General features: G+C 45.4%; 1 protein-coding gene across 1 annotated transcript in view; it reads left to right on the forward strand.

Moving 5' to 3' along the window:
• The window catches only part of SLC16A2 (solute carrier family 16 member 2), a 185,783-nt gene that overhangs the window by 154,789 nt on the left and 4,702 nt on the right, over positions 1 to 26,292 (forward strand). Inside the window, exons 3-4 of the mRNA XM_067471680.1 lie at positions 11,101 to 11,563; positions 18,788 to 18,931. Coding sequence (XP_067327781.1) covers positions 11,101 to 11,563; positions 18,788 to 18,931 — 607 coding nt within the window. The remainder of the gene's footprint in view (positions 1 to 11,100; positions 11,564 to 18,787; positions 18,932 to 26,292) is intronic.

Genomic DNA, 26,292 nt, shown 5'->3' on the forward strand with positions numbered 1-26,292 from the left:
CCCGACGCATCATGTCGTCCTGAACAAAACGCTCCGCTATTAATCCATTTGTTTTTGTCTGTGGTTTTTAAGTCTCTGTTTTGGATTTTCAACCGCTCTTTGCGCCGCCACAATTAAAGCCATCCGTGCCTTTGAAGGCTTTTTGAGCAGTTCCAAAAAAAATCTGTTTTTAATGCATTACAACCTGTGCGTTCTCTCGCCAAATGTCATATTCTAAGTCATGGCTCCAAATCAAAGATGTGCTGGAAAACGGATGGCTGGGGGAAGCATTAAATAAGGCAATTTGCTTTTCAGAGGCACATACTGTTCAGCCACCCATGTTCAAGGCTGATTAATTCGCTCAGCCCTTAACATGTTGAGATGTGTTCCACAATGGCCATGCGTACTCAGCAGCAGAGTAGCATAGCACAAGGGAAGATGTCGTCACTGTGTCTAGTTGTGATCCCCAGGTTGTAGTATACAATTTTGTTTCTAGCACCCACTTTGGCTCAGCAGAGTAGCATAGCACAAGGGAAGATGTCGTCACTGTGTCTAGTTGTGATCCCCAGGTTGTAGTATACAATTTTGTTTCTAGCACCCACTTTGGCTCAGCAGAGTAGCATAGCACAAGGGAAGATGTCGTCACTGTGTCTAGTTGTGATCCCCAGGTTGTAGCATACAATTTTGTTTCTAGCACCCACTTTGGTTTGATAGTCAAGCAGTGCTTCTTGCAAGCCAGAGCATCGTCCGGGGTGACTCCCAGGTATTTGGGTGTGCTGCAATGCTCCAGTGGGATTCCTTCCCAGGTCATCTAATAATAATAATAATAATAATTTTGCAAGATTCGAGTCCTGATTAATTCTCTCAGCCTTTAACATGGTGAGATGTGTTCCACACTGGCCATGCGTACTCAGCAGCAGAGTAGCATAGCGCAAGGGAAGATGTCGTCACTGTGTCTAGTTGTGATCCCCAGGTTGTAGCATACAATTTTGTTTCTAGCACCCACTTTGGCTTGATAGTCAAGCAGTGCTTCTGGTAAGCCAGAGCGTGGTCCGGGTGACTCCCAGGTCTTCGCTTCTTCTTCCAGCACGCTGACGTTTGTCTGCTTGTCTTCCCAAGAGATTTGTAGGATTTTTTCAAAGGAAACACTGATGGAATCATTCCAGGAGTTGCATGTGATGTCTGTAGATAGTCCACGTTTCACAGGCGTATAGCAGGGTTGGGAGGACAATAGCTTTATAAACAAGCACCTTGGTCTCCCTACACTCTCTGCTTCATTTGGGAAAATGCTCCACTTGCAGAGCTCAGGCGGTGTTGTATTTCAGTGCCAGTGTTGTCAGGATTAATTTAGTTATGTATGTATTTTTCAATGTGCTTCTATGTATTGCCAAGATGGATGCCACTGTGAATCGAAAATGCCATGCAGAAATGTTTATACTTTGGGGCTGTGATTAAGTGAACTTAAAAAAGTAAGATAAGGATGTGTTCTTGCTGGGAACAGAAGGGAGTTGCCAGTCTCAGCAAGAGAAGATAAGCAGATGTGAAGAGGCTTTCGGTTTTGACTAGTTCTTTGTTTGTTTTTCCTGAATTCTAGCTCGCTATAGAAAGACGTGTCTGATATATGTACTTAGTAAACTTAGTTTCTTTTGTAACTCGAAGCTTGCAGAGTCTTTATTTTGCAACTCAGTGTCTGCTTGATCTAGCATTCCTTCCATTGGGTATCGTCAATCTCTGACAAATGTTGACTTTTGTGGAGAGGTGGCTGCCAAGGGAGCGGAAATGGTCAACATTTTCTAATGTTACACCATTAAGCTGTATTTCTGGCATTGGAGAGGGGTTACATCCCGCCTAGACTACTGCAACGCTCTCTACGTGGGGTTGCCTTTGAAGACAGCTCGGAAGCTTCAACTAGTCCAACGCTCGGCAGCCATGATTCTAACAGGAGCGGAGCGCAGGGAGCATACAACCCCCCTGTTGCGCCAACTCCACTGGCTACCGATTTGCTACCGGGCTCAATTCAAAGTGCTGGCATTGACCTTTAAAGCCCTAAACGGTTCCGGCCCAAGTTACCTATCCGACCGGATCTCAGCCTATGAACCCACCAGGACTTTGAGATCTTCTGGGGAGGCCCTGCTCTCGATCCCGTCAGCTTCACAAGCATGGCTGGCAGGGACGAGAGATAGGGCCTTCTCGGTGGTGGCTCCCCGGCTGTGGAACGCCCTTCCCATGGACATTAGATTAGCACCATCTCTAATGGTGTTCTGCAAAAAAAGTAAAGACCTGGTTATTTATGCAGGCGTTCGAATAATTAGTGCAATGATTGGTAATGACATAGGCATGGAACAATGGATGACGAATCTGGATCGTGTTTTTTAGTGATGAGACGTTAGTGAATGGTTATTATAGTAATTGTGTACTAACTGTGTATTAGATAGGTTGTTAACTGTTTTTTATATCGGTGCATTGAATTTTGCTGGTTCCTGTGTGCTGTGAACCGCTGTGAGTCGCCTCCGGGCTGAGAACAGCGGTATAGAAGTAAAGTAAAGTAAGTAAATAAATAATTGGCTGGTGAGTGCCGGAAGAGCACTTTAGTTTTCTCGATGTTCAATGACAGGCTGAGCTTCTCGTATGCTTCTGCGAAGATGCTTAGAGTCACTTGTAGGTATTCTTCTGAATGCGCACAGACAACGTTGTCATCAGCATATTGGAGTTCTATAGCAGATGTTGTTGAAAAGAGTAGAAGAGTAGAAAAGTAGAAAAGGGATGATAGGCACTGCAGTCCAATGAATCCATACTATAGTAGAGAGGGAGCGATAGGCATTGCCCACAGAGCATATGTGGGCAACTTTCAGAAGTGCTTTCATTATACCTTCTTTTTAACATCTACATGAAACTGCTGGGCGAGGTCATCCGGAGTTTTGGAGTTGGGTGCAGATGACACACAACTCACACATCTCTATGCAGATGACACACAACTCTACTACTCTTTTCCACCTAACTCTAAGGAAGCCCCTCGAGTGCTAGACAAGTGCTTGACCGCTGTGGCTATCTGGATGAGGACGAACAAGCTGAGGATCAATCCCGACAAGACAGAGGTCCTCCTGATCGATCGTAAACCAGAACAGGGTATAGGGTGGCAACCTGTGCTGGATGGGGTTACACTCCCCCTGAAGTCACAGGTCCGCAGTTTGGGGGTCCTCTTGGATTCTTCACTTACGTTTGAGGCTCAGGCGTCGGTGGTGGCCGGGAGGGCCTTTGCACAATTAAGACTCGTGCGCCAACTGCAACTGTACCTCAGGAAGGCGGATCTGGCCAAGGTGGTCCACGCCTTAGTCACCTCTAGACTGGACTACTGCAATGCACTCTACGTGGGGCTGCCCTTGAAAACGGCCAGGAAATTTCAGATGGTCCAACGAGCGGCAGCCAAGTTGTTAACTGGGGCTCCTTACAGGGAGCGGTCATCCCTCCTATTCAAGGAGCTCCACTGGCTGCTATTCATCTACCGGTCCCAATTCAAGGTGCAGGTTCTTACCTACCAAGCCCTGAACGGTTTGGGACCCGCCTACCTGCGTGACCGCATCTCTGTATACGAACCCACACGATCCCTTCTATCATCCGGAGAGGCCCTGCTCTCGATCCCACCAGCATCGCAGGCGCGACTGGTGGGGACGAGAGAGAGAGTCTTCTCCGTGGTGGCCCCTCGACTCTGGAACTCACTCCCTAAAGACATTGACAGGCCCCAACTCTGGCAGTCTTCAGGAGGAGCTTGAAGACGTGGCTGTTCCAATATGCCTTTCCGGAATAATGATCCCATAGCACTTTGTCCTCCAAAGCACTTTACATTTCTTTAAGTCTGCTCGTATGCCCTTCCACAAGCGCCAGTATCAACTTTCGTCCATGTCCCAGCATTATTTCCAATTTTAACTCTACATTTGGCCTTCCCAATGTTTTTAATTATGTGTTGTCTTATTGATAATGTTGTGTATTTTATTGTCTATGTTTTTTAATTGCTTGCATTGTGGTTAATATTGCTTGTGTTGTTGTGTTTGGGCTTGGCCTCATGTAAGCCGCACCGAGTCCCTTGGGGAGATGGTAGCGGGCTACAAATAAAGTGTTATTACTATTATTATTATTATTATTATTCTTGCAGAGCAGAAGGAAGTTGGACTAGATGATCTTTAGGACCCCTATAATTCCCATTATGAATGTAGACTGCTGTCTCACAAAGCTGTCTCCTTTCAATTCAGGAGATGAAAATATTTTTTTTTTTTTGCGGGCAGCACCTTTGAATAACAGCATAACAGCCTCATTCCGCTTTCTGCTTGACGCCCAGAAGAGACAGGCTTGGTAATGGAAAAAGTCACACACTTGTCGACATTTCCTCCCTTTCCAGCTGTTTCTTGCGGGCAAGACGACCCACACCTGTTTTTTGAGGAGCAGCGTGAGTTTCAAAATAATACGTTTTCACCAACCTCTTTCCATGGAATATTAAGAGACGGAACAAGCAGGGCTTTGTGAAGTCCTCCATTAAAAGACAGGCAACTTTGCAGAAATGTTTTTGATGTTACTTTGGCATCTGTTTTAATGCTCCTTTTGGGGGATTGGTGTGTCAGTAGAAAAAGGAAAAACAAGGAGGCAATAGGGCCTCTTCGAAGAGAAGATGGGGCAATGCTGAAAGGGGATAGGGAAAAGGCAGAACTACTTAATGCCTTCTTTGAAGGAAACACTGAGCAGCATTCCGTGGACACAGATACTAAAAGACAGGGGAGTTACGGATGGATGGGAATTTCTCAAGAGTGAAATACTCAAGGCGATATTGCAAACTGTGCCAACAAAGAGAAAAAAATAGGACAAGTGCAAAGAAGCCGGAATGGATGTCCAAAGAACTTCTAACTGTGCTAAGACACAAAAGAGACATGACAAGAAGTGGAAAAAGGGAGAAATCACCAAAGAAGAATTCAAACAAATAGCCAACACCTGTAGGGAAAAGGTCCGCAAGGCTAAAGCACAAAATGAGCTCAGACTTGCCAGGGACATTAAAAACAATAAAAAGGGCTTCTTTTCTTATGTCAGTAGAAAAAGGAAAAACAAGGAGGCAATAGGGCCTCTTCGAGGAGAAGACAGGGCAATGCTGACAGGGGATGATAGGGAAAAGGCAGAATTACTTAATGCCTTCTTTGCCTCGATCTTCTCACAAAAAGAAAGTCATCTTCAACCTCAGCAAGATGGAGTGGATGAGGGATTAGAGGACATCCAACTCCAAATTGGGAAACAAGTCGTACAGGAATCCCTGGCCGCTCTAAATGAGTTCAAGTCCCCTTTCAGGGCCAGATCAACTACACCCAAGAGTATTGAAGAAAGTCATCTCGGAACCATTGGCAACCATCTTTGAGAGTTCTTGGAGAACGGGAGAAGTTCCCGCAGATTGGAGGAGGGCCAATGTGGTCCCAATCTTCAAGAAGGGAAAAAAGGATGACCCAAACAATGACCAATGTCTGGTCAGCCTCACGTCGATGCCAGACAAGATTCTGGAAAAGATTGTCAAGGAAGTGGTCTGCAAACACTTAGAAACCAATGCGGTCATCTCTAAGAGTCAACATGGATTTATCAAAAACAAGTCATGCCAGGCTCATCGGATCTCTTTTTTCGATAGAGTTACAAGCTGGGTAGATGCGGGGAATGCCGTGGATGGAGCGTGTCTGGATTTCAGGAAGGCCTTCTTTGACAAGGTCCCCCATGACCTTCTGGCAAGGAAACTAGTCCAATGTGGGCGAGGCAAAACTACGGTGAGGTGGATCTGGAATTGGTTAAATGGACAAACACAGAGGGTGATTCTCCCCAAGGCTTCCTCTTCATCTTGGAAAGAAGTGATGAGTGGAGTGCCGCAGGGTTCCGTCCTGAGCCCAGTCTTGTTCAGGATCTTTATTAATGACTTAGATGAAGGGCGAGAAGGCAGGATCATCAAGTTTGCAGACGACACCAAATTGGGAGGGAGAGTCAAGACTCCAGAGGACAGGAGCAGGATTCAAAACTATCTTGACAGATTAGAGAGATGAATGGCCAAAACTAACAAAATGAAGTTCAACAGGGACAAATGCAAGATACTCCACTTTGGCAGGAAAAACGAAATGCAAAGATACAGAATGGGGGATGATGCCTGGCTCGAGAGCAGTACGTGTGAAAAAGATCTTGGAGTCCTCGTGGACAACAAGTTAAACATGAGCCAACAATGTGATGTGGCGGCAAAAAAAGCCAATGGGATTTTGGCCTGCATCAAGAGGAGCATAGTGTCTAGATCTAGGGAAGTAATGCTACTCCTCTATTCTGCCTTGGTTAGACCACATCTGGAATATTGTGTCCAATTCTGGGCAAAACAACTGAAAAGAGATGTTGACAAGCTGGAATGTGTCCAGAGGAGGGCGACTAAAATGATCAAGGGTCTGGAGAACAAGCCCTATGAGGAGCGGCTTAAGGAGCTGGGCATGTTTAGCCTGAAGAAGAGAAGGCTGAGAGGTGATATGATAGCCATGCATAAATATTTGAGAGGAAGCCACAGGGAGGAGGGAGCAAGCTTGTTTTCTGCTTCCTTGGAGACTAGGACGCAATGGAACAATGGCTTCAGACTGCAAGAAAGGAGATTCCATCTGAACAGGAGGAAGAACTTCCTGACTGTGAGAGCCGTTCAGCAGTGGAACTCTCTGCCCCGGAGTGTTGTGGAGGCTCCTTCTTTGGAAGCTTTTAAACAGAGGCTGGATGGCCATCTGTCAGGAGTGATTTGAATGCAATATTCCTGCTTCTTGGCAGAATGGGGTTGGACTGGATGGCCTAGGAGGTCTCTTCCAACTCTTTGATTCTAGGATTCTATGATTCTATGTGTGTGTGTTTTACAATAGAATTTGTGTGTGTGTGTGTTTTTTTTAAAAAAAAATGGAACAGGGAAAGAAAATAGCCCTTTCCCGGTGGAAAAAGAGCCAGATTAAACCTTCTTTCAGAAAATAGAATAATAATAATAATAATAATAATAATAATAATAATAATAATAATAATAATAATGGCTCTGGCATAAACCAGTCCAGGTTGTCCCAGTGGTCATGGGCGCACTGGGTGCCGTACCAAAAGATCTCAGCCGACATTTGGAAACAATAAACATCGACAAAATCATTTTCTGTCAACTGTAAAAGGCCACCTGACTTGGATCTGTGCGCATCATTCGGAAATACATCACACAGTCCTAGACACTTGGGAAGTGTTCGACTTGCAATTTTGTGATACGAAATCTAGCACAGAGATCTCGTTTGCTGTGACATGCTGTGCTTTTGTGTCAATAATAATAATTAAAAAATCCTCAGCTGCTGCAAGAAGATCGCACAGACAGACTTCAAGCAGAGGCACAACACCGTTGCTCAGATGATTCATTGAAACGTGTGCCACAAATACCATCTGCCTGCGACAGAGAACTGGTGGGATCACAAGCCGGAAAAAGTTACAGAGAATGAACACGTCAAGCTACTCTGGGACTTCCGGATTCAGACAGACAGAGTTTTGGAGCATAATACTCCTGAACTCACAATTGTGTTAAAAAACAAAATATGGATCGTTGATGTCACAATCCAAGGTGACAGCAGGATTGCAGAGAAACAACTGGAAAAGCTGACATGATATGAAGATTTAAAGATCGAACTGCAAAGTCTCCCATCAAAGCCAGAATTGAAAAGTCGACGACAGATTCCAAGTGTAGACTCTGCAAGGAAGCAGGCAAAATGGTGGATCATATCCTCAGCTGCTTCAAGAAGATCACACAGAAGGACTACAAGCAGAAGCACAACACAGTTGCTCAGATGATCCACTGAAACTTGTGCTGCAAATACCATCTGACTGCGACAAAGGTCAAATCACAAGACGGAAAAAGTTATGAAAACGTCAAACTACTCTGGGAATTCCTAATTTGGACTGAAAGAATTTTGGAGCACAAGACTCCTGATTGTGGGGAAAAACAAAATGTGGATTGTTGATGTTGCATCCCAGGCGACAGGAGGATTCATAGAATCATAGAATCAAAGAGTTGGAAGAGACCTCCTGGGCCATCCAGTCCAACCCCATTCTGCCAAGAAGCAGGAATATTGCATTCAAATCACCCCTGACAGATGGCCATCCAGCCTCTGTTTAAAAGCTTCCAAAGAAGGAGCCTCCACCACACTCCAGGGCAGAGAGTTCCACTGCTGAACGGCTCTCACAGTCAGGTTGACGAGAAGCAACTCAAAAAACTGACACGGTACGAGGATTTAAAGATCAAACTGCAAAGACTTTGGCACAAGCCAGTCATGGGGGTCCCAGTAGCAATTGGCACACTGGGTACAGTGCCTAAAGACTTGGCCTGCACTTAAACACAATCAGCGCTGACAAAATTATCACCTGCAAATGCAAAAGGCCATCCTACTTGGATCTGCACACATTATTTGCTGATACATCACAAAGTCTTGGGAAGTCACCACAACATGAGGAACTGTATTAAGGGGTCGTGGCATGAGGAAGGTTGAGAAACACTGACCTAGAGCTTTGGAGAACTTCGGTTCAACCATTTCAAAGCTCCCTGATTAAGCGGTGATGGCATGATCGTCAGCATAGATGAAACCCTCTGTCCTTTCTGGCATTTGTAGGGGTCACCACAACATGAGGAACTGTATTAAGGGGTCGTGGCATTAGGAAGGTTGAGAAACACTGATCTAGACCAAACCTGGCACGAATCCTCAATATGCCCAAATGTAAATACTGGTGGATTTTGGGGAAAATAGACCTTGACATTTAGGAGTTGTAGTTGCTGGGATGCATAGTTCACCTACAATCAAAGAGCATTCTAAACCCCACCAACGATAGAATTGGGCCAAACTTCCCACACAGAACCCCAATGACCAACAGAACATACTGTGTTTTCTGATGGTCTTTGGTGACCCTCTGACAACCCCATGTGACCCCTCCAAGGGGTCCCAACCCCCAGGTGGAGAACCACTTGGAATTAATACAATTTGGTTCCATTTGAACTGTCACGGCTCAATGCTGTGGAATAATGGCAGTTGTAGTTTGGCACTCTTCGGCAGAGAAGGCTGATTATCTTGAAAAACTACCACTATGAACATCCCATCGCAATTAAGGCATATTAGTTAAAGTTGTGCCAAACTGCATTACTTTCTGAAGTGTAGATGCACCCTAAATCTAACACACAAAACCTCTAACCCATGCTGGCTCGTTTGGGTTGAAACAGTTAAAATTTAACTGAAATGAGGGCCAAAAAAGTTTAAAGAATGCCTGGCAGCAGAATGGGTATCTATGCAGCACTTTGGAAGGTGTGTTGATTGAGAAGTGTTCAAGGGGTGCTTCAGGTTTCTTTGGAAATCAGTGAATCAGAATGGAATTAAACTTGGGCAAGATCATGCGCCATAGCTAGCTATAAATTGCAATCAACAGCAGATAAGCATTCAAATAATAATAATAATCTTGCATAATATACTGAGGTGATTTTTCTCCCAATCATAAAAAAATGATATTGCATCATTCATCTTGAAAACTTTTCCAGTGGGGTGGAGAAAGTAGACAAGAAACATAATGCTAAAACCTGACGTAGTCCGAAACCGACCAATGATGAAATCCGAACAGATAAACCTTCTCATTTTGATCTGTTTGTGCCATTTGTGTTTAATTCTGTTTGAATATTTGGCCTCTTTTTATGTTCATTGTAACGGATTGGCCTACCTTGAAGGGTTGGTGTAAAAGGCAGTAAACAGGCCTGGCTTGCAAAAGCTAAGGAGAAAAGGTGAGTGGAGCAATCAGACAGCATCTTAGCCAAAAGTGCACTGAGGCAAGGGAGAGAGACTATTTCCTTATTAAAAACCTCTTTGCTCTTATACTGATTCAGTTTCTTCTTTTATATTGGCTGGGACTTTCTGCGTGCTGTTCAACCTTTGTACTTTTATTCACAGGCAATGAGACACTCTTGTGTATAACAAAGTAACACAGTTTATTTATAACTTCTGGCTCCAACGCTTGTGGTTACATTTGTGTTTTGTTGCAATCTTGAGGCTTACAGTCAGTATCATTTACTTGGTTTACTTTTCTGAATAGACTTTCAGTGTTTCACATTCACAAACATGTTACTTGCTTTACACACTCTTGGCTGAATTATATTCTGACTAAAACAACACTGGCTTTCTTTATGTTCCTGAAAACTCGAGCTCTATTCAACTAACTGCTTCTCTATATCTGCTTATTTCTAACAGGTACTCAAAAAACCAACTATCCTTTTCACACACAGATTCCTAACTGTCATTTTCAAACCCCCTCACTCTAACTGCCTCTTTCAAAACCTTTGCTCTGCCCCTTTGGAATGTTCAGTTCTCCCCAACTGTCATTTTGGCCTAGCAGCCTTTTCAAATCCTGGGCCTACGTTAATCTGCATACGACCAATCAGCTTCACATATGCAAATGAATCCTATCTCTGCTGTTGCTACCCTGTCTGTGCCGATTCTTCCCTATCTGCCATATGTAAACATAGAGCTATACACCAAAAGTTTAACATAGAGTAGCAATTTCACTACATGCACTCTGATTGGCTGATGAAATTTGAGAGGACCGCTGGGCGGAGCCAGAGGAAAAGAGAAGGAGCAAGGCAGCCATTTTATGTTTAGTTAGGAGTTTGGTGTTTGAAGGGGAGTTGGGAGTTTGGAATTAGAAGGGTTAGTTAGGAATTTTGGAAGGAAGGAAGGAAGGAAGGAAGGAAGAATTTGGGAACTGTTGTTAAAAGATACCTCTGTGAGGAAAATATTTAGGCCTCTATAGTGATTAGAGTGCTCTGGGTGGAAGGAAGGTTCAAAAGATTCAAAAGATCCTGTTTGAATTCCTGTGTGTGGAACTTTAATAAACTCAAGATTATAAGACTTTTTCTCAAAAAGTAAAACCTGACAATTTATTTAAAACCATTACACTTATTTACTGTTCTAGGACAAAATAAACAACATATTCTTGTTTTATTTATTTATTTACTGTATTTATATACTGCCTTTCTCAGGTGAAGATGCACCTGATGTCCTACACACCGAGCATCATGGCTGCCTTCTGTTTCCCTGACAGGTCCCTAGAGGTGCGCTACTTCACCTACGGGGTGCTCTTTGGCTGTGGCAGCTCCTTCGCCTTCCAACCCTCGCTGGTCATCCTGGGCCACTACTTCAAGCGGCGGCTGGGCTTGGCCAACGGCCTGGTGACGGCCGGCAGCTGCCTCTTCTCCATGAGCCTGCCCTTCCTGCTCAAGATCGTCGGCCAAGCCATCGGCCTGTCCCACACCTTCCAGGTGCTCAGCGTCCTGATGCTGGTGCAGATCTTCTGGTCGCTGACCTTCCGGCCCATGTTTCCTGCGGCCTCCGACCCACACGACGTGGACCACCTCAAGCTGGACAGCCGTAGCTGCCGCCAGCAGTGCGCCTCCCAGATGAGGAAGTACTTCAACATGAGGGTCTTCCGTAAGAAGACCTACCGGGTCTGGGCTTTTGGCATCGCCACCGCTGTCCTGGGATACTTCGTCCCTTACACCTACCTGGTGAGACATCATCTTTCCTTCCTTCCTTCCTTCCTTCCTTCCTTCCTTCCTTCCTCCCTCCCTCCCTCCCTCCCTCCCTCCCTCCCTCCCTCCTCCCTCCTCTCCATCTTCCTTCCTTCCTTCCTTCCTTCCTTCCTCCTCCCTCCCTTCCTTCCTCCTTTCTTTCATGGTGAAACATCATCCCTTCCTTCCCCTTCCGTCCTTCCTTCCTTCCTTCCTTCCTTCCTTCCTTCCTGGTGAGACATCATCCCTTCCTTCTTTCCCTACTTCCTTTCTTCCTCCCTTCCTAGCTACCTACCTGGTGAAACATCATCCTTTCCCCCCTTCCTTCTTTCCTTCCTTCCTTCCTTCCTTCCTTCCTTCCTTCCTTCCTTCCTCGTGAGACATCATCCCTTGCTCCCTCCTGTCTTTCCTTCCTCCTTCCTTCCTTCTTTCCCTACTTCCTTTCTTCCTCCTTCCTAGCTACCTACCTGGTGAAACATCATCCTTTCCCTCCTTCCTTCCTTCCTTCCTTCCTTCCTTCCTTCCTTCCTTCCTTCCTTCCTGGTGAGACATCATCCCTCGCTCCCTTCTTTCCTTCCTTCCTTCCTTCCTTCCTTCCTTCCTTCCTTCCTCCTCCCTCCCTCCCTTCCTTCTTACTTTCATGGTGAAACCACCCCTTCCTTCTTTCCTTCTTTCCTTCTTTCCTTCTTTCCTTCCTTCCTGGTGTGACATCATCCCTCCCTCCCGTCTTTCCTTCCTCCTTCCTTCCTTCTTTCCCTACTTCCTTTCTTCCTCCCTTCCTAGCTACCTACCTGGTGAAACATCATCCTTTCCCTCCTTCCTTCCTTCATTCCTTCCTTCCTTCCTTCCTTTCCTTCCTTCCTTCCTGGTGAGACATCATCCCTTGCTCCCTTCTTTCCTTCCTTCCTCCTCCCTCCCTTCCTACCTTCCTTCTTTCTTTCATGGTGAAACATCACCCCTTCCTTCTTTCCTTCTTTCCTTTCCTTCTTTCTTTCCTTCATTCCTTCCTTCCTTCCTTCCTTCCTGGTGTGACATCAACCCTCCCTCCCGTCTTTCCTTCCTCCTTCCTTCCTTCTTTCCCTACTTCCTTTCTTCCTCCCTTCCTAGCTACCTACCTGGTGAAACATCATCCTTTCCTTCCTTCCTTCCTTCCTTCCTTCCTTCCTTCCTTCCTTCCTTCCTGGTGAGATATCATCTCCTCCTTCCTTCTTTCTCTGTTTTGTTTCTTCCCTACTCTTCCTCCCTCCCGCTATTTCCCCCAAACTCCACCAGTGTTCACATTTGGGCATATTGAGTATTCATGCCAAGTTTGGTCCGGATCCATCATTATTGGAGTCCACAGTGCTCTCTGGAAGTAGGTGAACTACAACTCCAAAACTCAAGGTCAATGCCCACCAAACCCTTCCAGTATTTTATCTTGGTCATGGGAGTTCTGTGTGCCAAGTTTGGTTCAATTCCATCGTTGGTGGAGTTCAAAATGCTCCTTGATTGTAGGTGAACTATAAATCCCAGCAACTACAACTCCCAAATGTCAAGGTCTATTTCCCCCAAACTCCACCAGTGTTCACATTTGGGCATATTGAGTATCCATGCCAAGTTTGGTCCAGATCCATCATTGTTTGAGTCCTCTAACAATGATGGATCTGGACCAAACTTGGCATGAATACTCAATATGCCCAAATGTGAACACTGGTGGAGCTTGGGGAAAATAGACCTTTACATGCAGATGAACTATAACTCCAAAACTCAAGGTCAATGCCCACCAAATCCTCCCAGTTCTTTCTGTTAGTCATGGGAGTTCTGTGTGCCAAGTTTGGTTGAATTCCATCATTGGTGGAGTTCAGAATTCTCTTTGGTTGTATCAACTATAAATCCCAGCAATTACAACTCCCAAATGTCAAGGTCTATTTTCCCCAAACTCCACCATTGTTCACATTTGGGCATATTGAGTATTCATGCCAAGTTTGGTCCGGATCCATCATTATTGGAGTCCACAGTGCTCTCTAGATGTAGGTGAACTACAACTCCAAAACTCAAGGTCAGTGCCCACCAAACCCTTCCAGTATTTTATCTTGGTCATGGGAGTTCTGTGTGCCAAGTTTGGTTCAATTCCATCGTTGGTGGAGTTCAGAATGCTCTTTGATTGTAGGTGAACTACAAATCCCAGCAACTACAACTCCCAAATGACAAAATCCATCGCTCCCAACCTCACCAGTATTCAAAATTTGGGCATATCGGGTATGTGTGCCAAATGTGGTCCAGCGAATGAAAATACATCCTGCATGTCAGATATTTACATTATATTGTGGCCAGAATCACTGGGTTGTTGTAGGTTTTTTCGGGCTATATGGCCATGTTCTGGAGGCAATTTTTCTCCTGACGTTTCGCCTGCATCTATGGCAAGCGTCCTCAGAGGTAGTGAGTTCTGTTGGAAATAGGAAAAAGGGTTTATATATCTGTGGAATGACCAGGGTGGGACAAAGGACTCTTGTCTGCTGGAGCTAGGTGTGAATGGGTTGTTGTAGGTTTTTTCGGGCTCTATGGCCATGTTCTAGAGGCATTCTCTCCTGACGTTTCGCCTGCATCTATGGCAAGCATCCTCAGAGGTAGTGAGGTCTGTTGGAACTAGGAAAAAGGGTTTATATATCTGTAGAATGACCAGGGTGAGACAAAGGACTCTTGTCTGCCGGAGCCAGGTGTGAATGTTTCCATTATGATTCATAACAGGAGCAAAATGACAGTTATGAACGAAAATAATGTGATGGTTGGGGGTCACCACAACATGAGGAACTGGGTTAAGTGGTTGAATACCACTGCTTTAAGCTCCTTGAGAGTTTCTTTACACCCCTTTGAAACCCACAGTGGCCTCTTTGCCCCACAGAGAGGAAAGCCACAGCTGGCGAGAAAGAGTCCGGGTACGTTGCCATTGATAACAGGCAATGACTCAGAGCCTTTTCGGAGACTTCTCTGTTATTTATGAGTCACCAAAGTGGTTCACTTTGAAAGTCAGAAAAGGCAAGGGCTATTGTGAAACCCACAACTAGAGAAGATGATAATCTCCAAGGAATGGATCCAACACTCTACGTAACGTTCAGAAAGACAGCTGCTCTTTGCTGGGCTGAGTGACAGGAGACGCTGGAGAGGGAAAAAGAGATAACGGTTCCTGAGTCATCCGGTGATCGAGGATGTCAATGTAATAAAAAGGAAGCCCTTTCTATTGTCGAAGGCTTTGGGTTGCAGTAATTTTTCTGGGCTGTCTGGCCATGTTCCAGAAGCATTCTCTCCTGATGTTTTGCCCACATCTGTGGCAGGCATCCTCAGAGGTTGTGAGGTCTGTTGGAAACTAGGCAAGTGAGGTTTATATCTCTGTGGAATAACTACCAGGTACTGTTTACCCACAAATATCAAGAAATTATGTATATTAGAAACCAACTTTCTCATTACTTTCTTTTCAAGATCTCCAGCAACGCGTGTCAGGGGACAGCTAGTGTGTGTGTATGTGTGTGTGTGTGTGTGAGAGAAAGAGGGAGGGAAGGTTTGCCACAGCAACGCGTGGCGGGTACAGCTAGTGTGTGTGTGTATATATATATACATATATATATATATATGTATATATATATTAGGGCTGGGCGGTTTCATTTCGTTAATTCGTTAATTTTGTTGATTACGAAGCGATAACGAACCATTCTGGAGCAATTTTTTTAAAAAACGAATTTTTAAAGACGTTTCGTAAATGCTTCGTATAGAATCATAGAATCATAGAATCCTAGAATCAAAGAGTTGGAAGAGACCTCCTGGGCCATCCAGTCCAACCCCATTCTGCCAAGAAGCAGGAATATTGCATTCAAATCACCCCTGACAGATGGCCATCCAGCCTCTGTTTAAAAGCTTCCAAAGAAGGAGCCTCCACCACACTCCAGGGCAGAGAGTTCCACTGCTGAACGGCTCTCACAGTCAGGAAGTTCTTCCTCATGTTCAGATGGAATCTCCTCTCTATTTCGTTATTGTATTCGTTTCGTTATTGTTCTGAGGTCGTTTCGTTATTATTTCCGCATGTCTGGGCCAGTTTTATGGTTTAATTAGTGAAAAAAAATTATAATATCACACCAACAGTCAACAACAGAGGGAGAGGGAAGCTTCAGAAGGTTTTGGAGGTTTTTTAGCGTATTTCGCGGTCGCGTCCGCCATTAACGAATCGATTCGTTATTGTTTCGGAAAACGATTCGTTAATTTTTTTTAACATTTACGAAATTTTGTAAATACCGAACTTTTTAAAAGGAAAATTTTGTAATTATTTTAAATAACGAAACGCAAAAAACCCCAAAAAACGAATCGATTTTAGAAACAAATTTTTGCGTTGTTACCCAGGCCTAATATATATATATTAGGCCTGGGTAACAACGGAAAAATTTGTTTCTAAAATCGATTCGTTTTTTGGGGTTTTTTGCGTTTCGTTATTTAAAATAATTACAAAATTTTCCTTTTAAAAAGTTCGGTATTTACGAAATTTCGTTAATATTTACAAAACATTTTGTAAAGATGGCGCCCTTTTTTTTCAATATTTTTTCAATATTTTTTAAATTTAATTTTTAATTTTTAATCTGGGATAAACTGAACACCTGGGATCAGATCCTGGGATATAAGTTCTGCCTGGAAGGGCCCTGTGATAATCCAATCAACTCTGAGGTTTTTTTTTGTTTTTGTACATCCCCCTGCCATTCGTATTCTGGATCATGTAGTTGTGCAGTGCAGATTGCCCTAAACCTCCCTCTGCACTGCCATATACTCACGGTGAGTGGGTGGCTGGGAGTGGAGTGAGGAGGAGGTCGGCGGGAGAGGTCGCCCCCGGCTGCTCTTGCCCCGCCCCCATGGATGCCCCTTCCTGCCGCCGCTGCCCAGTCACTCCAAGCTTGAGATGGAGCCGGGGGCAGGGACAGCTCAGCTGGCCACCACCCCACCAGTCTCCCTGATAACCGGGCCTGCCGCTCCTCCTCCTCTTCCTCCCCCCTCGCCCTCGGCATCTCCGAGCGGCGCGGCCTGAGGAGGAGGAGGAGAAAGAGAAAGGGTCGGAGGATTGGGGGGGGGAGGAACGGAAGGCCCCATGACCAGGGAGACTGGCGGGGTGGTGGCCAGCTGAGCTGTCCCCGCCCCTGGCTCCCTGTCAAGCCTGGAGTGACGGGGGGCGCCGGCAGTGGAAGGGGCCATCCAGAGGGGCGGGGCAAGAGCAGCCAGGGCAAGAGCAGCAGGCTGCGCCGCTCGGTGGGGGCGGGGAGGAAGAGGGATCCTGCTTCTGCTGCTGCTGCTGCTGGAGGCGGAGAAGGAGTAGGATGGGAGGAGGAGGAGGAGCAGGCTTCGACGATACCACCAGCAGCAGGGTCCCTCTGGCCTCTGATAGCTTCCCGCGTCCCTCACTCTCGGCGCCCCTGGCAAAATAAAGTGTTCCGCAACGGCTTACTTGATTGGCTCCCGGAGCTCCCAGCAAGCATCTAGCCAGTAGCCATCTTACGTATTTCCGAAATGGACGGAAATACAAAAATATTTGGCGCATGCTGTTTCGATATTTAAAAACACTTCCGGGTTTAAAAATAAGTTTTGTAATCGTTTTGTAATTGCTAAAATTAACGAATATTTAACGAATTACAAAATTAACGAACGAAACCGCCCAGGCCTAATATATATATATATATATATATATATATATATATATATACACACACACACACACACACACACGCATGCACACACACACGCACACACACTAGCTGTAGCCGCCACGCGTTGCTGTGGCAAACCTTCCCTCCCTCTTTCTCCTCCTTCTTTTTCTCTCTCCTTCCTTCCCTCCCTCTTTCCTTCTTTCCCTCTTTTTCTTTCTCTTCTTCTTTCTTCCTTCTCTACCTGTTTCTTTTTTCACTTCCTTTGCTGTTTGGTTTCATCCTTCCTTGTCTCTTTCCTTCCTTCCTTCTTTCACTTTTTTATTTCCTTCTCTCTTTCCTTCCTTCTTTACCTTTCTTTCCTTCTTTCTCTCCTTCCCTCCTTCTTTCCCTCTTTCTCTCCCTCCCGTTTCGTGTCGTTTTAGTTGCCCTCGGCGGCCCCCTGCAGCTACCATGCCCTCCCCGAGCATGAGTGCTTACATTGGTCTGGTGGGCTTTCTCAGGATGGGCTCATGTAGAGGGAGGCAGGCAGACAGCAGTGCGCATGCGGAGGGGGATTTGGGTGCAGGGGAAGCTGGGAAATTGAGTCCTTCCTCATCGTATTCCTCCCGCGACAGTGTGCATGCGGAGGGAGATTTGGGTGCGGGGGAAGCTGGGAAATGGAGTCCTTCCTCATCGTTTTCCTCCCGCGGCAGTGCGCATGCTCCGTGTTTTTCGGATATTGTGCATTTGTGTTGTTGCGTACTGGTGTTTTGAGGGTTGTTGGTCATACCTTGGGGGAAGAGGTATTAGCAGGGCAAATGTGGTGAGATTTCGTCCGGTGGTTTAGCCGTTTTTGACCGCCTAATTACGACCTTAAGGTTCTTATATATATAGATATATAGATATATATGGATGGCATGGGACAACTTCGGCCCTCCATGTGTTTTGGACTTCTTTCCTTCTCTCCTTCTTTCCCTCCTCCTTTCTTTCCAGAGAAGGAAAGAAAGAAAAGAAGATAGAGAAGGAAGGAAAGAGAGGAGGAGGGAAAGAAGGAGAGAAGGAAAGAAAGAAAGCAGGGTAGAGAAGGAAGGAAGGGGAGAGGAGGGAAAGAAGGAGAGAAGGAAAAAAAAGAAAGAAAGAAAGAAAGAAAGAAAGAAAGAGAAGGAAGGAAAGAGAGGAGGAGGGAAGGAAGGAGAGAAGGAAAGAAAGAAAGCAGTAGGACAGCCAGTAGGAAGTCCCAAATTCCTGGAGGGCCAAAATGTGTCCATGCCCCTATATATATATGGTTTGGGGGGGGGGGTGCCAAAAAACTGTGTGCTTACCATTGAAAATTACCTAGGGCCGCCTCTGACCACAGCAGATGAGAAATGAATGTTTCCCATCCACATGGCCTGACATAATGAGCTGTGCAATCAAACCCTTCAGAGAGCCCTCTTTTTATGGGGCAGGTTGAGCTTCTTCCACCCAAAGAGAGGCACCGTTGTCTGTCTGAACTTGACACAAACACGGATCCATCTCCAAACGTTGGTTATGCTTTGGAGTTGCGCTGTTGAACTAATTCCCCTCCCACTTTTCCTCGCTTTCCCAGGTGAAGTACGTGGAGGAAAGGTTCAAGGAAAAGGATACGGCATGGATCGTGCTGGTTTGCTTGGGAGCCATGTCTGGCGTTGGGCGCTTGGCTTCGGGACCCATTGGAGACCTCATCCATGGGCTGAAGAAGATCTACTTGCAGGTACAAGGACGTGTGGGGCGAGGGGGCTTATTAGCAAAAGACCCTCCTCAGAAACATATAGCAGAGTAACTTATTAGCAGGACTGGAGACCGACAGGTCGCAGGTTCGAATCCGGGGAGAGTGTGGATGAGCTCCCTCTGTCAGGTCCAGCTCCCCAATTCTCTCAAGTCGCTCCTGGCACACAAAAAATTGCTTTTGGAAGAAAGGGCAGCATGGCAACAGTCAGTAGTTATCTGTGACCTGTTAGCACAGCCTTTCCCAACCTGGGGGTCGGGACTCCTGGGGGAGTCACGAGGGGGTGTCAGAGGGGTCTCCAAAGACCATCAGAAAACACAGTATTTTTTTGTTTCTCATGGGGGTTCTGTGTGGGAAGTTTGATCCAATTCTATTGTTGGTGGGGGTTCAGAATGCTCTTTGATTGTAGATGAACTATAAATCCCAGCAAGTACAACTCCCCAATATCAAGTCTATTTTCCCCAAACTCCACCAGTGTTCACATTTGGGCATATTGAGGATTCGTGGCAAGTTTGGTCCAGATCCATCATTGTTTGAGTCTGCAGTGTTCTCTGGATGTAGGTGAACTACAACTCCCAAACTCAAGGTCAATGCCCACCAAACTCTTCCAGTATTTTCAGTTGGTCATGGAAGTTCTGTATGGAGTTCAGAATGCTCTTTGATTGTAGGTGAACTATACATCCCAGCAATTACAACTCCCAAATGACAAAATCAACCCCCCTACCCCCAATCCCACCAGTATACAAATTTGAGTGTATTGGGTATGTGTGCCAAATGTGGTCCAGTGAATGAAAATACATCCTGCGAATCAGATATTTACATTACAATTCATAACAGGAGTTTTTACACACAGCAACCTTCACACTGGAGCTTTACACACAAGGCTTTCAACCTGGGGCTTCTCTCACCAAAGCCTTCTCACACCAGGCCTTCTCACACACTGAAGCCTACCTCACACTGAGGCCTACTAACATTGAGGTTTTCCTCACACTGAGGCCTCTCTCAGACTAAAACCTCTTCACACTGAGGGCAACTACTTGCTGGTGAAGAAGATCTACTTGCTGGTACAAGGAAGTGTTAGCCGAGTGGCCTTACTAACAAAATACCCTCTTCATAAACACATAGGAAAGTAACTTATTAGCAGCTGTGATAAAAAAAAATGATAAACTGAACAAAAAACACACAGACCAATGTTCTCTCTTCCATAGAAGGCTTTTCTTTATAGCAAAACAATATGGTTACACAAGAACAAGGTTTCCATAACACAAATAAAGTTCATTATACTTCCTTCTTTGCTTCCACACTGGGCTTCTTTCTCACACCAGGCCTCTCACACACTGAGGCCTACCTCACACTGAGGCCTCTCTCAGACTGAAGCCTCTTCATACTGAGAGCAACTAACACTGAGGCATACTAAGCTACAGGCACAGCGGCTTATATTGAACTAGCTGTACCCGCCACATGTTGCTGTACCCCTTCCTCTTTCTTTCCTTCCTTCCCTCTTTCCTTCCTTTCCTTTTCTTTCCCCATCTCTCATCTTTCTTCCATCTCTATCTGTTTTTTTTCCTCCCTTTCTTTGCTCTTTGGTTACATCCATCCTTCCTTCCTTCCTTCCTTCCTTCCTTCCTTCCTTCCTTCCTTCCTTCCTTCCTTCCCTATCTTTTGTTCCTTCTCTCCTTCCTTCCCTCTCTTTTTCCTTTCACTTTTTTATTTCCTTCTCTCCTTCCTTGCTTCTCTATCTTTCTTTCCTTCTTTCCCTCCCTCCTTCTCTCCTTCCTTCCCTTTTTCCCTCCTTCTCTCGTTACTTCTTCACTGTCCCTTCCATTTAATATTGTATTTATATCTTAGAAAGAAAGAAAGGAAGAAGGAAGGAAAGAGGGACAGGAAGGAAGGAAAAGAAAGAAGAAGGGACAGGAAGGGAGGAAGGGAGGAAGAAGAAAGGAGGGGGATGAAGAAAGGAGGGAGGGAAGGAAATGAAGGGGAAGGAAATGAAGAAAGGGAAAGAAGGAGGAAAGGGAGGGAGGGAGGAAAAGAAGGAAAGGAAGAAGGAAGGAGGGACAGGAAGGAAGGAAAAAGGAAGGGAGGGAGGGAAAGAAGGAAAGGAAGGAAATAAAGAAGGAGGGACAGGAAGGGAGGAAGGAGAAGGAAGAAGGGAAAGAAAGGAGGGGGATGAAGAAAGGAGGGAGGGAAGGAAATGAAGGGGAAGGAAATGAAGAAAGGGAAAGAAGGAGGAAAGGGAGGGAGGGAGGAAAAGAAGGAAAGGAGATGGAAGGAGGGACAGGAAGGAAGGAAAAAGGAAGGGAGGGAGGAAAAGAAGGGAAGGAAGAAGGAAGGAGGGACAGGAAGGAAGGAAAAAGGAAGGGAGGGAGGAAAAGAAGGGAAGGAAGAAAATAAAGGAGGGACAGGAAGGGAGGAAGGAGAAGGAAGAAGGGAAAGAAAGGAGGGGGGTGAAGAAAGGAGGGAGGGAAGGAAATGAAGGGGAAGGAAATGAAGAAAGGGAAAGAAGGAGGAAAGGGAGGGAGGGAGGAAAAGAAGGAAAGGAGAAGGAAGGAGGGACAGGAAGGAAGGAAAGAAGGAAAGGACGGAGAAGGAAGAAAAGGAAAGAAAGGAAGGAAGGAAAGGGAGGAAAGAAGGGAGGGAATCATAGAATCATAGAATCAAAGAGTTGGAAGAGACCTCATGGGCCATCCAGTCCAACCCCATTCTGCCAAGAAGCAGGAATATTGCATTCAAATCACCCCTGACAGATGGCCATCCAGCCTCTGCTTAAAAGCTTCCAAAGAAGGAGCCTCCACCACACTCCAGGGCAGAGAGTTCCACTGCTGAACGGCTCTCACAGTCAGGAAGTTCTTCCTAATGTTCAGATGGAATCTCCTCTCTTGTAGTTTGAAGCCATTGTTCCGCGTCCTAGTCTCCAAGGAAGCAGAAAACAAGCTTGCTCCCTCCTCCTCCCTGTGGCTTCCTCTCACATATTTATACATGGCTATCATATCTCCTCTCACCCTTCTCTTCTTCAGGCTGAACATGCCCAGTTCCCTAAGCCGCTCCTCATAGGGCTTGTTCTCCAGACCCTTGATCATTTTAGTTGCCCTCCTCTGGACACATTCCAGCTTGTCAATATCTCTCTTGATATTGACCTAGTAAGTTTTTAATATTTTGGACAGGACACTAATTTGAACCGCATCAGCTCTTGGCATTGGCACCGCCTTCCCCTGAGGCTGAGAGAGTGGGACTTGCCCAAGTTTGCCCAGTGGGTTTCCAAGACTGAGTGAAGATTTGAACCCAGAGTCACTGTCCAACACTCAAACCACTATTCCATGTTGTTCTCTCTGCTGCTGACCTAAACACTCTCCATTTATCTAGGGAACAGAGATGGCTCTATAGTTTGTGCCTCCAGCACCTGCAGGACCTCAAGCAAAGTCTAAGACAGTGTTTCTCAACCTGGGGGTCGGGACCCCTGTGGGGGTCGTGAGGGGGTGTCAGAGGGGTCGCCAAAGAATTCAGAAAACATAGTATTTATTGTTGGTCATGGGGTTTCTGTGTGGAAAGTTTGGTCCAATTCTATCGTTGGTAGGCTTCAGAATGCTATTTCATTGTGGGTGAACTATAAATCCCAACAACTACAACTCCCAAATGGCAAGGTCTATTTTCTCCAAACTCTACCAGTGTTCACATTTGGGCATATTGAGTATTTGTGCCAAGTTTGATCCAGATCCATCATTGCTTGAGTCCACAGTGTTCTCTAGATGTAGGTGAACTACAACTCCAAAAACACAATGTCAATGTTGTACAGGAGTTGATTATAAATTGTATGATTTTAACTGTATTTGTGTTTAGATTGGCTGCAGCGGCCTAAGTCAGAGGAGTCCTCCATGTGCGTTGCCATGGAGAGAGGGAAGTGGGAGGAGCTTAGAGGGGAGAGTTTGAAAAAACGACAGTTAAAAATCAGTTAGGAGTTTAGGTTTAGAGGTGCGAGCAGTCGGGATAGTCAGGAGTTAGGTTTAGAGGAGTGAGGAGTTAAGAGTTGGGAGAGAAGGAAAGGAAAGGTGGCGGAGTGACTTGTGAAGCAAAGCATTGAGGCTTTGAAAAGCTGGGTTTGGCTATTGGAAGTTTCTCAGGCAAGTGCAGCCGAATGGTGAAACAGAGTTGGTATTCTTTTAGTCTAAGGAGAGGCTAAAGAATAGTTTACTTAGTATTTGATCTAGGGAGGATCAAACAAGGGAAACATCCCTGTATTGAAACTTTGTCTGAAACAAGTGCTCTACGTCAGAAAGATACTGTGTTACTTGAAAGAATGAACTGTTAAAGTTACAAGTATTATTCCAAGTGCAACAAGGAAAAGTTACGTCTTGCAACCACATGCTGTGTACTTAATAAAATTGTTAACTTTTATTTGAAGATTGCCTCCGCTCTGTCTAATCTGTGTCCAAAGTGCCATTTCTCACAATATTACAACTTACCTCACGTGGTGGCAGAAACGCAGGGAAAAGTAATCAAATAAATCTATCTTCTTCTCTCCAGTCACGCTACAGTATATACAGTGTAATTACTACTAAGTTATTACTTTCTTAATAAAGGAGGAGGTGCAATTGAACAGCTTCCCTTCCAACTTGATAGTAAATTTGGTTCCTAATCGGCAATCTCCATTGCAAATCGGCTAAGTCTTTTTAAAATTGGGAACTGGGGTAAAATCTCCTGAATACTGGTTCCTTTCAAATTGGTAGCAACAATAAATCATCCCTCTGCTCCCTCGCTTCCTTTCAAATGTCCACCAGACCTTCCCAGTATTTTCTCTTGGTCATGGGAATTCTGTGTCCTCTGTTTGATTCCATTCCATCATTGATGGAGTTCAGAAGGTGCTTTGATTTTAGGTGAACTATAAATCCCAGCAGCTCCAGCATTACCAAATGACAAAATCAATCACCCCCAACCCCACCAGCATTCCAATTTTGGGCGTCTTGGGTACTTGTGCCAAATTTGGTCCAGTGACTGAAAAAAAATATCCTGCATATCAGATATTTACATTACAATTCATAACAGTAGCAAAATTACAGTTATGAAGTAGCAACAAAAATAACGTTATGGTTGGGGGGTCACCACAACATTAAGACCTGTACTAAGGGGTTGCGGCATTAGGAAGGTTGAGAACCACTGGTCTAAGGGGAACGTGGTGTGCTAGATCTCTCCACACAGCGACCCTCCTTATTTTTGGCCTGCGCCTGAACCTGGCACTTGCTGCTAAGGAGGGAGAAGAGTATTAATGTGTTGTCGAAGGCTTTCATGGCTGGAATCACTCGGTTCTTGTGGGTTTTTTCGGGCTATAGAGCCATGTTCTAGAGGCATTTCTCCTGACGTTTCGCCTGCATCTATGGCAAGCATCCTCAGAGGTAGTGAGGTCTGTTGGAACTGGGAAAGGGGGTTTATATATCTGTGGAATGACCAGGGTGAGACAAAGGACTTTTGTCAGTTGGGCTAGGTGTGAATCTTTCAACTGACCACCTGATTAGCATGCAATGGGCTGACTGTGCCTGGAGCAAACTCTTCTTGCAAGGTGATTAGGTGTCCCTGCCTGTTTTTCTCTCTGCTGTTTTTGCTGTTGCAATTTTAGAATTTTTTAATACTGGTAGCCAGATCTTGTTCATTTTCATGGTTTCCTCCTTTCTGTTGAAATTGTCCACATGCTTGTGGATTTCAATGGCTTCTCCGTGTAGTCTGACATGGTGGTTGTTGGTGTGGTCCAGCATTTCTGTGTTCTCAAATAATATGCTGTGTCCAGGCTGGTTCATCAGGTGCTCTGCTACGGCTGACTTCTCTGGTTGAAGGAGTCTGCAGTGCCTTTCATTTTTCCTTGATGCGTGTCTGGGTGCTGCGTTTGGTGGTCCCTCTGTAGACTTGTCCACAGCTGCATGGTATATGGTAGACTCCTGCAGAGGTGAGAGGATCCCTCTTGTCCTTTGCTGAACATAGCATTTGTTGGATTTTCTTGGTGGGGTTGTGGATTGTTTGTATGTTGTGTTTCCTCATCAGCTTCCCTCTGCGGTCAGTGGTTCCCTTGATGTCTGGCAGGAACACTTTCCCTCTGGGTGGATCTTCATCTTGACTCTCGTGGTTTGTTCTTGGTCTTGCAGCTCTTCTGATGTCTGTGGTGGAGTATCCATTGGCCTGGAGAGCCCAGTTGAGGTGGTTCAGTTCATCTTGGAGGAGGTGGGGTTCACAGATTCTTTTTGCACGGTCTGCCAAGGCTTTAATGGTGCTTCTTTTTGGACTTGGGTGATGGTTGGAGTTTTTATGTAGATATCTATCTGTGTGTGAGAGTTTTCTGTAAACGGTGTGACCCAATTGTTGATCTGGTTTGCGGATGACTAGGACATCTAGAAAAGGCAATCTTCCTTCCTTTTCTTTTTCCATAGTGAACTGGATGTTAGGGTGGATGCTGTTAAGATGGTCCAGGAACCTGTTGAGTTCTTCTTCTCCATGGCTCCAAATGGTGAAGGTGTCATCCACATATCTGAACCATATCGTGGGCTTTTTTGTGGCTGTTTCCAGGGCTTGTTCTTCAAAGTGTTCCATGTAGAAGTTAGCTATGACTGGGCTGAGAGGGCTCCCCATAGCTACTCCATCTTTCTGTTCGTAGAATTCCTTGTCCCACTGAAAGTAACTGGTGGTGAGGCAATGGTGGAACAGAGCCGTGACGTCTTCTGGGAACCTCTGGTTGATGAGTGCCATGGTGTCTGCAACTGGGACCATGGTAAATAGAGACACCACATCAAAGCTGATCAGTTTGTCGTTGGTATTTAGCTTGAGATTGCTGATTTTTTCAATGAAGTGGGCTGAGTCCTTGATGTAGTGTGTTGTGAGCCCAATGTGGCTTTGTAATTGTGCAGCAAGAAATTTTGCTAAGTTGTACGTGGGGGATCCAATGGCACTCACGATGGGTCTGAGTGGGGTGGAGTCCTTATGGATTTTTGGGAGTCCATAAAGCCTGGGTGGAAGGGCTTCCGATTTACATAGCTGCTGTCGTATGTCAAAGTTGATTGAGGAGTTCGTAATCAGAGTGTTGGTTTTCCTGGTTATTTTGGAAGTTGGGTCTTGCTTAAGAAGGGTATTCATCTTGCAACCCTGGCAGAGAGTTTTGAGGATTTAAAACACCAGAAAGAAGTTCAGGGCAACCTTTCAGAGTCCCGTAATGAGACCTTCTAATGCGGTTAACGCACAATTGGTTGGCCTGCTCAAAGGCCGAGGGGAGATCTTCTTGCTTTCCAGCTGTCTTTGTGGTTTCCAAGAAATGTTCATTTCGTGAAATCCAGCCTTGTCCGCAGGGTCTCGCATTTCTGGAACATGTCGTT

This window comes from Anolis sagrei, chromosome 10 (genome assembly GCF_037176765.1).
Source record: "Anolis sagrei isolate rAnoSag1 chromosome 10, rAnoSag1.mat, whole genome shotgun sequence".
In the NCBI taxonomy this organism is placed as follows: domain Eukaryota; kingdom Metazoa; phylum Chordata; class Lepidosauria; order Squamata; family Dactyloidae; genus Anolis; species Anolis sagrei.